The 14,550-nt window shown below is 36.8% G+C and overlaps 3 protein-coding genes and 1 pseudogene across 6 annotated transcripts; 2 read left to right on the forward strand and 2 right to left on the reverse strand.

Annotated features, from left to right (window-relative positions):
• The first annotated feature begins 37 nt into the window (after positions 1-37).
• On the forward strand, positions 38-5,500 carry LOC120190271 (dihydrolipoyllysine-residue acetyltransferase component 2 of pyruvate dehydrogenase complex, mitochondrial-like). The gene is made up of 19 exons (XM_039193372.1): positions 38-183; positions 433-526; positions 880-953; positions 1,123-1,217; positions 1,322-1,362; positions 2,008-2,060; positions 2,142-2,216; positions 2,333-2,386; positions 2,596-2,630; positions 2,933-3,062; positions 3,223-3,319; positions 3,651-3,738; positions 3,818-3,893; positions 4,338-4,405; positions 4,498-4,564; positions 4,646-4,741; positions 4,826-4,928; positions 5,014-5,109; positions 5,200-5,500. Exons 1-19 carry the CDS (start codon positions 145-147, stop codon positions 5,268-5,270), a joined length of 1,452 nt encoding a protein of 483 aa, XP_039049303.1. The 5' UTR covers positions 38-144; the 3' UTR covers positions 5,271-5,500.
• A 337-nt stretch (positions 5,501-5,837) lies between these two features.
• LOC120190292 (mitochondrial import inner membrane translocase subunit TIM23-2-like) lies at positions 5,838-6,610 on the reverse strand. The gene has a single exon (XM_039193390.1). It carries the CDS (start codon positions 6,542-6,544, stop codon positions 5,981-5,983), a length of 564 nt encoding a protein of 187 aa, XP_039049321.1. The 5' UTR covers positions 6,545-6,610; the 3' UTR covers positions 5,838-5,980.
• A 1,907-nt stretch (positions 6,611-8,517) lies between these two features.
• LOC120190426 (protein phosphatase 2C 16-like) lies at positions 8,518-11,734 on the forward strand. Of its 4 annotated transcripts, XM_039193511.1 has the most exons (6): positions 8,518-8,725; positions 9,301-9,403; positions 9,492-10,291; positions 10,526-10,873; positions 10,967-11,072; positions 11,233-11,734. In XM_039193511.1, the coding sequence occupies exons 2-6, from the start codon at positions 9,397-9,399 to the stop codon at positions 11,565-11,567; spliced, it is 1,596 nt and encodes a 531-aa protein (XP_039049442.1). In that variant the 5' UTR covers positions 8,518-8,725; positions 9,301-9,396; the 3' UTR covers positions 11,568-11,734. The 4 variants fall into 4 exon arrangements, with proteins under 4 accessions (XP_039049442.1, XP_039049441.1, XP_039049439.1 ...); XM_039193510.1 differs by having other exon boundaries at positions 9,189-10,291; XM_039193508.1 differs by having other exon boundaries at positions 9,301-10,291.
• A 231-nt stretch (positions 11,735-11,965) lies between these two features.
• Positions 11,966-13,048, reverse strand: LOC120190047 (annotated as a pseudogene).
• Between the last annotated feature and the right edge of the window lie 1,502 nt (positions 13,049-14,550).

The following is a 14,550-nucleotide window of genomic DNA, read 5'->3' on the forward strand; positions in this document are numbered from 1 at the left end:
CATTTTTTATTTTAGGTTCTCTTAAAAAAAAAACTGGACAAGTGAGATCTACTCTGTTTGATCTTGTATGCCCCAATAGTCTAAACCCTGACATTCACGCATTTATTCCACTTTTTAATAGTTTATTTGGGAGCTTAGAAAATCATGGCTTATGCATCTCATATCATCAATCACTCTAGAAAGGTAACGCTCGAGTTTTCTCAGTTCTCTTTACTCGATTCGTGTCTGATTTTTAATGATTTCATCAGTTTTAGACTCAAATACCTTTATGGATTTGAGAAATTATATTGATTTTAGTTCATAAAGGCCATCTATGAACGTAATTGATGAACCATCTTTAACTTCATTTTATTGATCATAATTGGAAGTTCTTTGTCTCTGTTATACCGTTTTTATATATTGAATTTGACTTTTGAAATTTTGCTATCACAGTTAAGATGTGTTCCCAAATTAATGCGGCACGATCACGCCGTTTTGGTTCGTTGGTTTTCCAATGGAGCACAGTCATCTATTTGCAAAAGAGATGGTACTTATAAAGATGCCAATGATATAAAGATTGTTTTATTTTATGATTCCTAGTGCTAGTTTTCGACAAATCCTTAAGCATTTTTGTTTAGTTTACAATGTTGACGTGCAAAAAATGCATTCAAAGCCTCCCGACTACCAATTTACTAAGTAAGGTATTACAAGTACAATCTCTAGACTATTTTAGTAGCAACTGTCTGGCACGCTAATTTAGTTATGTATTTGTGATTACACTCTTGTTTGAAGTGACAATTACATTTAGTGATAGGTAATTAAGTTGTCAGGTTTTAAACGCATAACAGAGTGCATGTTGTTTTGTTTATGTTATGTTAAGCGAAGTTAGTTACTGTTCAGGTGTTGTAAAGATCTGCCATCTTGGTGCACCTGCAGAAAGAGAGACTGTATCTAAGTTTGTTGCCCGTGTCCCTGTAAGTTAATCTTTCTATTATTCCCATTGTTGGAGCAATAAATTTGCAGTCTCAGTTCCATTTTCATTATTTTTCTTTCTTCTGCTGACTCCCCCATTGTGCATGACGTTCTTAATTGAAGATAAGACTCGTGTGGCTAATACTGGCTGTTTAACATCTTATTCTGCAGGTATCATCTGGTTTATCTGAGAACAACCTTTCTAGGACAACAATGAGATTGGGAATTCCAATGGGTGGTGTGGTATACAGCAGAGAACTTTTATGGTATTCTTTTGGTCATTTTTCTATGATCTTATTGGAAATTATACTGTTTCCTGTTAAAGTTTTCTTAGTCATTTCAAGAACTTAAACTTCTTATCCGTCATCAGTTCGCAGGTGCTTTCAAGGAGAGGATTTGCATCTGATGCAGGTATAGATTATTGCTTTAATTATCCTGCATTGTTCTCTTAGGGATCCATTACTTGTCAAATGGTAAAAAGTTTTGCACTTACCAGTGACTACTACGAGATGAAACTGCACGTCTCATTCTGAATTCCAAACTATGACTCTATTGATGCACTTTCTTTGAAACTTTTGCGTTGAGGCCATAATTGGCTTCGAGATTGTATTGTTCATTCTTACTATCTCTTTTTCAGTACCCTTCTGACACGAGACCTCAGATAATATGAATCTACTTTTTTGGGTCATAATATTTTGCACTTTAAAACATGTTTATCTGGTTTCTAAATTATAAATAACGCGACTTATCTGCTTTTAAGATTTGAGAAATCATAACTACAGTTCAATATTCATCTCTCTTCTATTTTTTCTAGTGCTATCTCTTAGGTAATGCTGGATTTATTTAGAATGATTGGGTTTTCCAGTGTTTTTTGGCCAGTCTAGAGGTTAGTATATTTATGGTTGGGCACATTGCAGTTGAAACGGTGATTGAAGGTCTCTGAGTTGAACTCTGCTGCTTTAGTGATAACCATAGGGTGTTACTTGTTTGTTAAATGCCCCATTTTGTTATTTCATGACCTACTTAATATTGCTAATATTCTTAAATTGCTTTCAGGCCTGCTCCTCACCAAGAGATTGGAATGCCTTCACTCACCCACGATGACAGAGGTTTGAATCATTCTGAATCTTTCCAAAATATTGTAAAAATATCTGCAGTATCCTTCTTAGCATGCTGTATCCTGAATGCAGGGAAATATTGCAAGGTGGTTGAAGAAAGAGGGTGATAAGGTGACTCCTGGTGAAGTGTTGTGCGAAGTTGAAACTGTAAGCCATTCTCTTGTTTGTTGGAACTTGTAGCATCTGGTGAAAGTTATCCCTTTATTTGCTTCTTTTTATCAGAAATAGGATTTTCATTTATTACTTTATTTATTATTTGAAAGGATAAAGCACTGTTGAGATGGAATGCATGGAAGAAGGTTATCTTGCTAGATTATTAAGGGAGATGGATCAAAGAGATCAAAGTTGGTGAGGTATTGATTTTGAGAATATGTGCATATATTTATCTTTCTTCAGTTCTCATGGATTGGAGAATCCAGTTTGACTAAATAGAGGAGATGCCATCTTGGCTTTCTATTGGTCTTTTTGCAATACATCTGAATATTTATGCAGCTATATTTTTTTGTTTTCTTTTGTTGTTATGTAGATAATTGCCATTACTATTGAAGAGGAAGGGATATTGTGAAGTTCAGGACTTCAGTCCTGCAGACTCAGCTGCTCCTCCGCCACCACCAAAGAAGGAGCCCTGTTGAACATCAGTTCCTTCACCAGAGTCAAAGTTGGTGAGGTATTGATTTTGAGAAATATTGTGCATATATTTATCTTTCTTCAGTTCTCATGGATTGGAGAATCCAGTTTGACTAAATAGAGGAGATGCATCTTGGCTTTCTATTGGTCTTTTTGCAATACATCTGAATATTTATGCAGCTATATTTTTTTGTTTTCTTTTGTTGTTATGTAGATAATTGCCATTACTATTGAAGAGGAAGGGATATTGTGAAGTTCAGGACTTCAGTCCTGCAGACTCAGCTGCTCCTCCGCCACCACCAAAGAAGGAGCCCTGTTGAACATCAGTTCCTTCACCAGAGTAGATTTCCACTGTTTGATACTGTTGTGATTTTGTGACCCTGATAAGTAATGTGATATATAGTAAAGAATGCCTGTCCCCCACCCCCACAACACTTTTGTATTTTCAGAGATTCTTTAATAGTATTCATTTTTATGTACTATTGTCACTTCTTCTGGTTACTGGAGAGTTTTCCTTGTCATGTAGCGTCACATCAGAAGGAAGTTTCAGCACCAACTCCTAAGGCAAAGGATGCAAAACTTGCATCTTTGGATTATGTGGACATCCCTCATTCAGATAAGAAGGTTTTAGTGGTGGACATATTTTTATAAGTTTCATGAGATACAAGTCTGTTGAATGTTATGGTACTTGGATTTTATTCCGGATCCACTTCATAGAAGATTACCTGCTTCAAATGGAATGAAGCATTTCATCTAGTTCTGAAAGGATTTGCATTTGATTGCAACTAATGAATTCACAAAATCTAGTTACCTTTAGATTTATTCACTCTTTGCATAAGAATGTATTGATATTGGTCTCTCTATCTTCTCTCCAGCTTCTTTTGTTGCTTCCCCATTTTTTTGCCTGTTACATAATCAATGTGCTTTGAGAGTAATTTCCACACAAAACTTGACAGGTCACAGCATCACGCTTACTATTCTCAAAGCAGACTATCCCGCATTACTATTTAACGGTGGATACATGTGTTGACAAACTTATGGAGTAAGTAACAGTGCTTTAATATTTGCAAAAAGAAATTGGTGATAGGTGTGATAATCATAAACTGCTTCATTACATTCAGCTTGCGGAGCCAGCTGAACTCATTACAAGAAGCTTCTGGTGGAAAGCGTATATCTGTGAATGATCTTGTAATTAAGGTAGGCAGCCTCTATGCATATACTTAGCTTTGAGATATATCAAGTTGACCCATAGCTTTTGTCAATATAATGTGGATCTAACGTGGCAATTCTTGATTGGGCTTCAGAGTACATAGTAAAACATATTATGTCAAGTTCGTGTCTCATTGCATTTTCTTGCTTTTTCCTCCATGTAATCTTTAATCCTTTTCCTGAAATTATGTAAATTCTTTAAAAATCACATACTTTTCTTTCTTGCTTTTTTTTTGGTGGGGGGGGGGAATATTTTAGTCTGAACATGGTCTGGAATGACCGCTTTTCTGTAGATGCTAATATAATATTTCTGCAAATAAGAAATTAGTGATTGTTCTCCTTTTTCGTATTGAATTGCCTTTAGAGTGCTACAACAAATAAACATGTCAGATTTAATATTTCCAGAAGGTAAAAGTCTTTTGTCAATTACAGGCTGCTGCATTGGCTCTTCGAAAGGTTCCTCAGTGCAATAGTTCATGGACAGATGATTATATTCGCCAGTGAGTATAACATGCTTATAAACTCATTAGGTCTCCAATGCATAATGCATGTCAAATATCACCTGACATGCTTTCTTTTACTTCCTACCCAGGTATAACAATGTGAATATTAATGTAGCTGTGCAGACAGACAATGGACTTTATGTTCCTGTTATCAGGGTGAGTTATTCAACTTCATGCTGTTCCATTCCTGTAATAATTTTCTAGTTAGCAATACCATAATTGTTGTACACATTGCAGGATGCTGATAAGAAAGGTTTGTCCTCAATTGCTGCGGAGGTCAAGAAGTTGGCGCAAAAAGCCAAAGAGAACAGCTTAAAACCAGAAGATTATGAGGTACAGATTGCTTTTATGTTAATAAACAATAAGTGATGTTATGATCATAATCTAGATTATGTACATGCTGGGTTTCCATTGCAGGGAGGCACATTTACAGTGTCTAACTTGGGAGGCCCCTTTGGTATTAAGCAATTCTGTGCCATTATTAATCCTCCTCAGTCAGGAATTCTAGCTGTTGGCTCTGGTAAGATTTATCCTTAATTTTGGCCTATGTCACACATCGTATCCATTTCTGGTGCTTCATAATTGCTGGACTGAACTGTTTGCAGCCGAGAAGAGGGTTATCCCTGGCTCAGGTCCCGACCAATTCAATTTTGCTTCATACATGTCTGTAACTCTTAGCTGTGATCATCGAGTTATTGATGGTATGTAGTTTTGTTAGAATCGTAATAGTTTATTACTGACCTGACTCAAATTTGTACAATCCAATCAATTCAACTTGCTTGTACTTTTAGGTGCAATTGGTGCTGAATGGCTGAAATCTTTCAAAGGCTACATTGAGAATCCAGAGTCGATGTTGCTTTAAGTCGATGGCGCCTTGTTTTAGACATATTTTCTTGCTGTTATCAATTTGCATGATGCAATGCAATAACGTTGCATTTATTCCCGAGCAATTTTCTTCGGGAGTGTTTCTTTCGTTATAAACCACATTAATTTTTTTGGGGAATAAGGTGGTCAAGAATCGAGGAAAACTGCGAGCTCTTTTGCTGAGTGTAATAACTCCTACCGTGAGTACTAGGAATTATATTTGGGGTATCGCTATTGTTATGTTTTACTGGTCAGAAATGTTGAGTGAATATGATGTTTGCTGGGGACGAAGCAAGTGCTCAAAGTAAAAGATTAAATTTGAATTAGAACTTCACATATATACATAAAATTTGATTTACAAGCTAAGCTCCTGCATATATGTACAAAGAAAGTAAAACAAGCTAAGCTCGAGCAGTTCTGCTGCTAATAAACAAAGCAAGAAAAGTAAAAGTTAGCATACATGAGAACATAGATGAAAACCTCTAGTAATCATTCATCAGATGAATATAAAAGTAAAATGAAACATGTTTGATCGAATATGTTGGGAAGAAAGTTATTCATCCTACAAATATTAACACTAAATTTGATTTCTCCGAAACACGGTGTTAATAGCAATTTCCCCCTCGAATATAACCCACATCCATGAAAAAAAATCAATTTAAAGAAATATCAAGTTACTGAGTAATTTTATTTTCTTTTTTCATTCTTTTAAATAGGCACGTATCTCTTCAACACGTGCTTCCCAGCGACCACCGCCCCCGCCGCCAACCCACCAAGCGCACCAGCGATCGCAGCTGATCTCACCCCTCTTGCCGCACGACAAACCGCCCCGGTGGCGAGTCCCGCCGCGACGCTACTCAATATATCTTCTCGATCGGTCACGGCGACGATTCCGCTCTCCATCCCCGAGTATACCAACCCCACCACCCCGATCCGATTCCCCCACGAACGACCTGCATGACCGGTACTATTCAAGATCCGGTTTATTTTCAGCTTCAAAGTATCTCCTTGCTCGAAATTCCTCAGAGCCGTGAAGAGTCCAACGACTGCGCCGGATACTGAACCGCCTAAATAAGCGGAACCAGTGTAAAAGGTTAGGTTTTCTCCCCAAGAGCGGCGTTGGTGGAGGGATTCCTCGGCGAAGAGGAACTCCGGGGAGGTCGGAAGCTTGTACAGGTTGGTTATGGGAACTTGAAGGTTTAGATATTGGCATGGGTTGTAAAGTCGGCTGTTTGGGTCGGTTTCAGAGTGGGAGCCAAGATGATTCGCCATTGTCAAAAAGGATAGTTGTATGACAAAAGACTTCTAGTTAGGGTTTGGTTATGTGGAAGAAATGAAAGAAGGGTTTTTCTTTATTATCAGAAACGAGAGAAGGGTTTAACATTTATATTTAGTTCCGGCGTTAGACGTTGGGCCAAGAATTCTGCGTATAGGTTGGGCCTTCTTTCCTTTTATGGTTCGACTGCAAAGCCGGTTTACCAACTTTTTCCCCTTTTAAAGATATTTATTTATATTTTTTATACTCTTTAATTAAATAATACTTATTTATAACTTAATTTATTATATCAAACTAAATATAATTAAAAAATATTACACTAACTATTTAGTAATAAAAAATAATTTCAAATTTATTTTTGAAAAGTAAACAAATAAATAATTTTGATTATATTGGTTAACAATAACAAATTGATTTTAAATAATTATATCAGTTAATTATTTAATATCATTTAAAAAATAAAAAATGTTTAAATGAGTAAACATCCCAAATAGACCTTCGAGTGAACATCCAAATGTTGTATAAATACGAAGGACCCAATAGCATCGTAAGACGGATAAAAAGAAAACGCTTAAATATAAATTTGACATTTGGATTGAATATAAATTTGGTACGAGCCCAATGATTTTTTTTAGCAAATGAATTGTTGTTATTTTTTAAAGTTTCGGGTTCGAGCATCTAGAATGTCAATAGTACAAGTTTTCAATGTTAAATGATTGAGAATTATCTTTAAACATATACTACTTTGTACATACCTTAAATTATCAAAAAATATTTTTAAATCATTTTTAAAAAAAATTATTCTTCATTTAATATTTTAATTTTAATTCTTATTTGACAATGAATGATTACACTCATGCATATATTTTACTCAGATCTAAAATCTTTAAAAAACATATTTTTTAATAACCAAAATCGTTTAATCCATGTCCATAATTGTAATATTAAATATATATTTTAAAAAAAGAAAGTTAGTGAATCATTCCCATAAATTAACCCAAAAGGGGAAAGAAAGGCAAACAATGAAAATTGAATTTGAAGGGGAAATAAAAATAGAAAAAAAAACTCAAGAATCAAATTATCTTGGGTTGTCATCCTTAATAGGTTGCCTACAAAAGATAGGGTTGTTCGGTTTGGGTTGATTGTTGACAATGTTTGTGAGATATGTGGGACTGGTATGGCGTCTCAGGACCACCTCTTTACTGATTGTTCTTATGCTAAGGAAGTTTGGGGTACTGTTCTGAATGCTTGTGGTCTTTCACATGAGGTTCATAGTTGGGATGAGCATTTTCATTGGTTGCTTGTTAATTTGAAGGGCAAATCCCTTAGAGTACGTATTCCCAAACTTGCGTGGGTTGTATTTTTCTACTTTATTTGGAAGGAACGCAATTATAGACACTATAGGAGATTGGCTTGTTCGATTGATGTAAATGTAAATAGGTGAAGGGAGGCTGTGAAAATTAAAATGTATAGACATGACATGTATAAGATTGATGATGTAAATAGGTAATTGTGCATGAATTGGCGACTTATCTAGTTGTGATTAGTTATATTTTATAGCAATTAAGCTGTTTTCTTTGGATGAATATAATTTATTTATCTAAAAAAAATAGAAAAAAAAAACTCAAGAATCAAATTATCGTTTTTTTCTCTTACCATTAATTTATTTTATTTTGCTTATTCTTATTTTTATTTAGGAAATGCTATAGGAAGGAGGAAGAAGAAGAAAAAGAGAGGAGTTGTGAAGAAATGTCCGAAAACAGAAAAGAAACAGATGGATTGGGATCCGATACATCGCATCGCATGGGGTACAAAAACACTTAATAGTGTGGGTCTGACTTTTAAGATGAGAGGGAGGCACGTGTCCCTCCTCAAAGTTTTGCCCCATGGAAAAAGTCATGGGTAAGATGTCTTTATGTAAACACTGTCCTAAGCATTTCCTGACTTAAAACTTAAAAGCATTCAATGATGTAAGATAATTACATGTATACGTGCCCCCTCAAGGAGTTGAATGGTAAAAGAAAATCCATTCCCCCTCGCACATATTCCTTTTCTTCTTCTTCTCCTCTCTCTCTCTCCCCAAGCCCAGAATAAGCAAATAATCTAGTGGAAAAACAGGAGGAGGCTTCTTTATTTCATCATATTTTGTAAGGTTTGGGGCCCTTCATTTCCTACTGGTAAGCATCATTTTAATCATATCTTCGAATAAATTAGATGTTTTTCCCGTTGGTTTAAGGGCTCAAGGTAAACTTTTTAGTATATATCAAGGATGTTTTTTAGTAGTTTCTTTCTAGAGATACATAATTCTGGTACCTTCTTGTTGTTCTTGTTGTCTGGGGTTGGCGTGTTTGTTGGAAGAAGGAGAGTGAAAGAGTCCCTTGGCTGGGATAGGTTTGCCTTAGATCCGGGAAACTCAACTTGTATATGTACCAAAAAGTTTACCTTTTTAGGGCTTCCCCAGATATTATCTGTGCTTTTTTGTGTTTCATCCTAGTTTCTTTACCATGACAACTTTTACTTCTTTTTTTATAACAGATATAGCTTTGAATTTGGATTTTCATATTTTCCTTTATAATTACCTTGATTACTTCTTGAATTTTGATTAAATATAAGGGTTGATCCGTGGTGCTTATTCACCAGATCTGGCTAGTCATATCTTCATTTCTGTCGCGTTTAACTCGTGCCCCCTCTTAAAGCTTTAATCTAGGTGGTTTACTGTTTCTTCACTGCTCTGTACATTTGTTATGAAAAGATTTGTAGGGTCGTTGAGATTCAGTGCAATGGAGAAAGTATTGATAGAACCCAATGACTTGATCCCAAGTTTTTTGCTGGATGGTGATAGTTGAAGATGAATGGTAAATTGTGGTTCATGCTTTAGAGATTTTAAGTGGTAATAATTTGTGGATTTGAGGCGAGAATTGATGGAAAATATGTCTCCGGCAGTTGCAGTAGCCCTTAGTTTAGGTAAATCTATGTGTCAGAACTCTGGAATCGCAGCCCATGTGGAAATCGCAGCGATAAAGCTAGTAACTGATGCAGCGAACTTGTTGTCCAATTCTGCAAAGGTCATTTCACAGGAATCTAATTCTAGCAGCTGTGGAAATTGTGAACAAGGTAAGAACAGCTTTAACATGGTGGCAGTGTCAGAGGGTGTTGGGGCAGGAGCTGATTTGTCGAAGATGTTACCCAAGAACCAAAATAGATCAATTGCTGCTAGTGAATTGATGGCTCATGAAAGTGAGGAAGATGGAATTTTTTCAGTGGACACTAATGGAATTATAAATGAGGGGTTGCTGGTTCTAACTGCAGGTTCTGATATAAGCTTGCCAAATGCGGAAATTGGAAGTGGCCGAATTCTCGCTAAGGCTATTATTTTGGGGGAGTCAACCGTCGAGCAGGTGCCTACAGCTGAAGTTATTCTTACAGCAGTTAGTCCCGATGCAAAGATTTCTGATGGGTTTGATTTAAAGGCCTCCGAAGTGGTGATTCAGCTTCCGAGTGAAAAGAATCTCAATAGAGGTAACCGGAGTGTTTTTGAGTTGGATTGTATACCCCTTTGGGGATCGGTGTCTATTATCGGAAAGAGAACGGAAATGGAAGATGCTGTTGCTGCTATGCCTTGGTTTATAAAGATTCCTATCAAAATGCTTATTGGTGATCGTGTTTTCGGTGGAATCAGCAAAAATCTGACTGACCTTACTGGACACTTTTTCGGTGTTTATGACGGCCATAGTGGCTTGCAGGTACAAAATTCTTCCGAGAATCCGGTTTTGCATTTTAGGTCTATTTTAGGGGACTTCAAACATTCCTGAATTAAATGGCAGTTGCTATCTGTACGCTTTTTATGACGATTCTCTGCAACCGTGAGCAAATTTGGATTGACTGCATACAGCAACATTTATGTTCTTCTGATTGTAGTATTTTCCTGATCAATTGATCTTTTCCTTCCTCGTTCACCTTATGGGGATCTCATGCAGGTGGCAAATTATTGTCGTGATCGTATCCATGTGGCTTTGGCAGAAGAGATTGGAAGCATTAAAGACAATTTATGCGATGACACTAGCAAGGAAAGTCGACAAGTGCAATGGGAAAATACATTTACTAGTTGCTTTTTAAAGGTTGACGATGAGATTGGAGGAAAAGTTACCGGAGGCAACGGAGATGTTTCTGGTGCTAGTTTCGAATCCATTGCCCCTGAAACTGTTGGGTCAACTGCTGTGGTGGCCTTGGTTTGTTCATCGCATATTGTGGTCGCCAATTGTGGTGATTCAAGAGCAGTCTTGTGCCGGGGCAAAGAAGCCATGGCATTGTCAAGTGATCATAAAGTAAGGCAATTTAAAGTCTTCGGGTTTTCTACGAATAAATAAAATAAGCTTTCTGCTTATTGAAACCATCACGTTTGCTTTATTGATTTGCAGCCAAATAGAGAAGACGAGTATGCAAGGATTGAGGCATCGGGAGGCAAGGTTATACAGTGGAAGGGACATCGTGTATTTGGCGTTCTTGCAATGTCAAGGTCCATTGGTATGTTTATTTCTTTCCGACTTTGACTTAATCCACCGCCTCTCCCGGGGATAAAAGAATAAAAAACTCGGTTAATGCTGCTGCAAATGTGAAGGATGAAGTTTTCCATTTCATTTCAAGATGCTAAAGCCTGATCTTTATCTTGTTTGTTAATTCACAGGTGATAGATATTTGAAACCGTGGATTATCCCAGAACCGGAAGTTACGTTTATTCCTCGAGCTAGAGAAGATGAATGTTTGATTTTGGCCAGTGATGGTTTGTGGGATGTGATATCAAATGAGGAAGCTTGTGAGGTGGCTCGACGGCGAATTCTGCTCTGGCACAAAAAGAACGCGGTCCTGTCTGGAGTCGAAAGAGGCAAAGGAATCGACCCAGCCTCGCAGGCTGCAGCCGAATACCTTTCGATGCTGGCCATCCAAAAAGGTAGCAGTGACAACATCTCTGTAATTGTTGTAGACTTGAAAGCTCAGAGGAAGTTCAAGAGCAAATCATAATCAAAGTCTCTGCCCTCAGTCATCAAAAATCAAAAGTCTATAATAACTGACATGTTAGAGAGTAGTAATGAAATTCATAGCTCCGGTCCATTAATTTTTCTTGTGGGCTTAATGTGTGTACAAGAACAGAAATTAATATTGTATTATAGCAAGTGTTTTTGACTGCAGTATTGCCTATGTTTTGGTATAAATATATATGTGTAACTCTGTATTATATACATTGAGATAACAGTTGAAGTTATCATCCTTTAAAAGCAAATTGCTTGAGTAGGTGTTGAATAAAACTAAACAGAGCCAAGGATGATTTCCCATGGTAACAAAGCGTTTGTATTTTTCATCGGCATCAGACTTCCCATGGGAGCAAAGCGGTCTGTATTTTTCATCGGCATCAGACTTCCCATGGGAACAAAGCGGTCGTATTTTTCATCGGCATCAGACTGCTCAGATGAAAATCTTGTTTATCAGCAAAGACCAGAAAGATGAGGTTCCCATCACCATGAATATTGCCAGCATGACCTATATGATCAGGAGGATAGCTAGAGAGCCTGGAAATCCGGCTGCTGAAACATTTCATCACTGTTGGAGGCACTTGTGACATCAGAGCCGGAGGTAGCTGGAGCGGCATCTTTGAAATTTCCCCGCCGATGAGTTTCTGTTTTGGAGATGTCTGCAGACAAATGTAGCTGAGGAGACCTGGACATGTCTAGTCCGTGGTTTGTCGGAATGCTCTTGGATAAACCAAGTTTTTTTGTGTTGAGAAATTCCCCTCCACTTCTCTAGTTCGTTTAACGCATGAAGATGACGAGACTCGTGCAGATATGGCTGCAAACCATTTATAAAATTACGTCTTAGAAAATACCATTGTAAAGCCACATCAAGTTCTCGTGCACCTACCAGCAAGGAGGAAAACCTTGAAGAGAGACGTACCTTTTGAACTTGTAAGAGTTTGTTCTGAGCTTCGAGCTTTGCACGATATTGTCTTCGCCTGAGAATCACATGATACTTCTTTGCATTAACATAAAACTGTTCATCCTCTTTCAGATCCAGTAGCAGCAGAACTCGAGCAGGAAGCATAGCCATGGTATGAGCATGATAAATCTACGGCGAGTGCAAAGACAAATATCGCACGAATGGATAACAAATCAGAAACATTTTTGCCTGGTCATACATGACAAAGGATGTGCCTTAAAATAGATTTTCAGGGCATATGATTTAGCAACACAAACATTAGAATCTATAACAAAGCCACTTTAATCCAGAATCAACAAGTCGGAAAACAGAATAAAGTATGATCCAGTAACCTGCTGCCTTATTGTTTTTCTGATACTTAAACACAGTTGACAAGAACAAACGTCGCTTAGTGCACTAGCTACTTAATCAACTTTCATGCTTCATATAGTAAAAGCACTCGATAAAATAAGATCATGGAAGAAAAGCATTTCTGATTAAGAATCAATTTGATAAGAAAAGGAAAGAAGACTAAGAGTAAAGTAAGATGCGAAGTGTTCAATAGAATGACAGAAATTAATATGCGGCGGAATAGTCCATGAATAAGTTTTTGAACATTAAAGCATTAGACCTTTACCGGGCCGGCTAATGGATTTGTTATGTGAAACAAAGAATGAATTAACACAGGAAGGTGCTAGTTGGTTAAAATAATGGCCTATAGCCTCTACATTATATCAAAATAAACAACTTATAGCCTGACTTGTGCTTTCATATTTTCTACAACATCAAGGTTACATTTGTAGTAATTAAAGGACTAGATCTTTTAATCTGGTTTCAAAAATCGACGTTCCTACAACATTTTTTTATGAGGTTCATCGAAGAAGAGACTACAGTTAGTTTTATCATAACTAAAAGGTATAGTGTTAAACAGGGTTTTAAACCCTTAAAACTAACCATTGTCTATTCTGTGAACAGATAAAATACCAGACATAAGTGCCTGCAATTGAACATGACAAAACTCTTACTGTAGCTTGCGATCCATAAGCAGTAGTCGCTACACCGCCAAAATATGGTTAGGCATGATGGAGAGGAATATGCAACAGCAGCAAGAAACCTGATATAAATAAATGTGATATACAAGACACCGATGCATCTAGATACCGGCCAAACTACATAAGTAGTAACTTACAATTGATTTGATATAAAAAAAAGCTCAAATGTTCCTTAAAAATTCATCGCCTGCATTATTTGATCACACGCTGCAAGCAAAGCATATGCTTCAATCTAAAAGCTTTCCAGAGTAAAAGAGATCCATGCAGATCAACAAACAGTTACCCGATCTGCTTTACTGCTTTGCTTTACAAGTGTTGGAACATGCATTAATTATAGGAGTAAACAATGTTGGATAAGGTGGAAAAAGCCATTGCATGCCTAACCTAAGCAAAGTATGTTGTATAAATTAATGTTCTTGTGAAAAACCTCATTGTTAAGGAACATTTGAGCTTTTTTTTCAACCTTGAAAAAACAAAGAATGATGATTTAAGGGGTTGTCTCAAAAATGAACAACATCGCCATCATGGAGCTTTTCCTGTTCTCATAAAATCTAGGACCAAAATACAATTTAAGGTATAGTACAGGGATTGGTTTAGCACTTTTACCTAACGAAAACACGAGTTAATAAATTTGAACAGAGAAGGACAAAGAGAAACATGGTTTTCTGCATCTCTGGATGAATTGAATAGTGGAACAGTAGTTGTTGTTTTTTCTTTTCATCTGACTTGTTGATGGTTTGATATTGAAATGTGTTTGTTGTTTTCCTTGTTGGTTCAAGGCCATTAATGTAACACAGTTTTCATTTTGGCTTATATGTGTTAAAAAGGACAGATGTTTTGGTGGTTAGTCAGCAAAAGTGACAGCATTTTCCTTTCTATCAGGAGCCATTGATCTGCCGCTAAAATCATTGAGCAAACAACCCCAGTGGAAAAGCAAAGGAAATTGTTTCACAAACTGAAATGAAAAAAAAAGAAGAGGTGCC

Source organism: Hibiscus syriacus, unplaced genomic scaffold, assembly GCF_006381635.1.
Source record: "Hibiscus syriacus cultivar Baekdansim isolate YM2019G1 unplaced genomic scaffold, ASM638163v2 tig00116962_pilon, whole genome shotgun sequence".
Lineage (NCBI taxonomy): Eukaryota > Viridiplantae > Streptophyta > Magnoliopsida > Malvales > Malvaceae > Hibiscus > Hibiscus syriacus.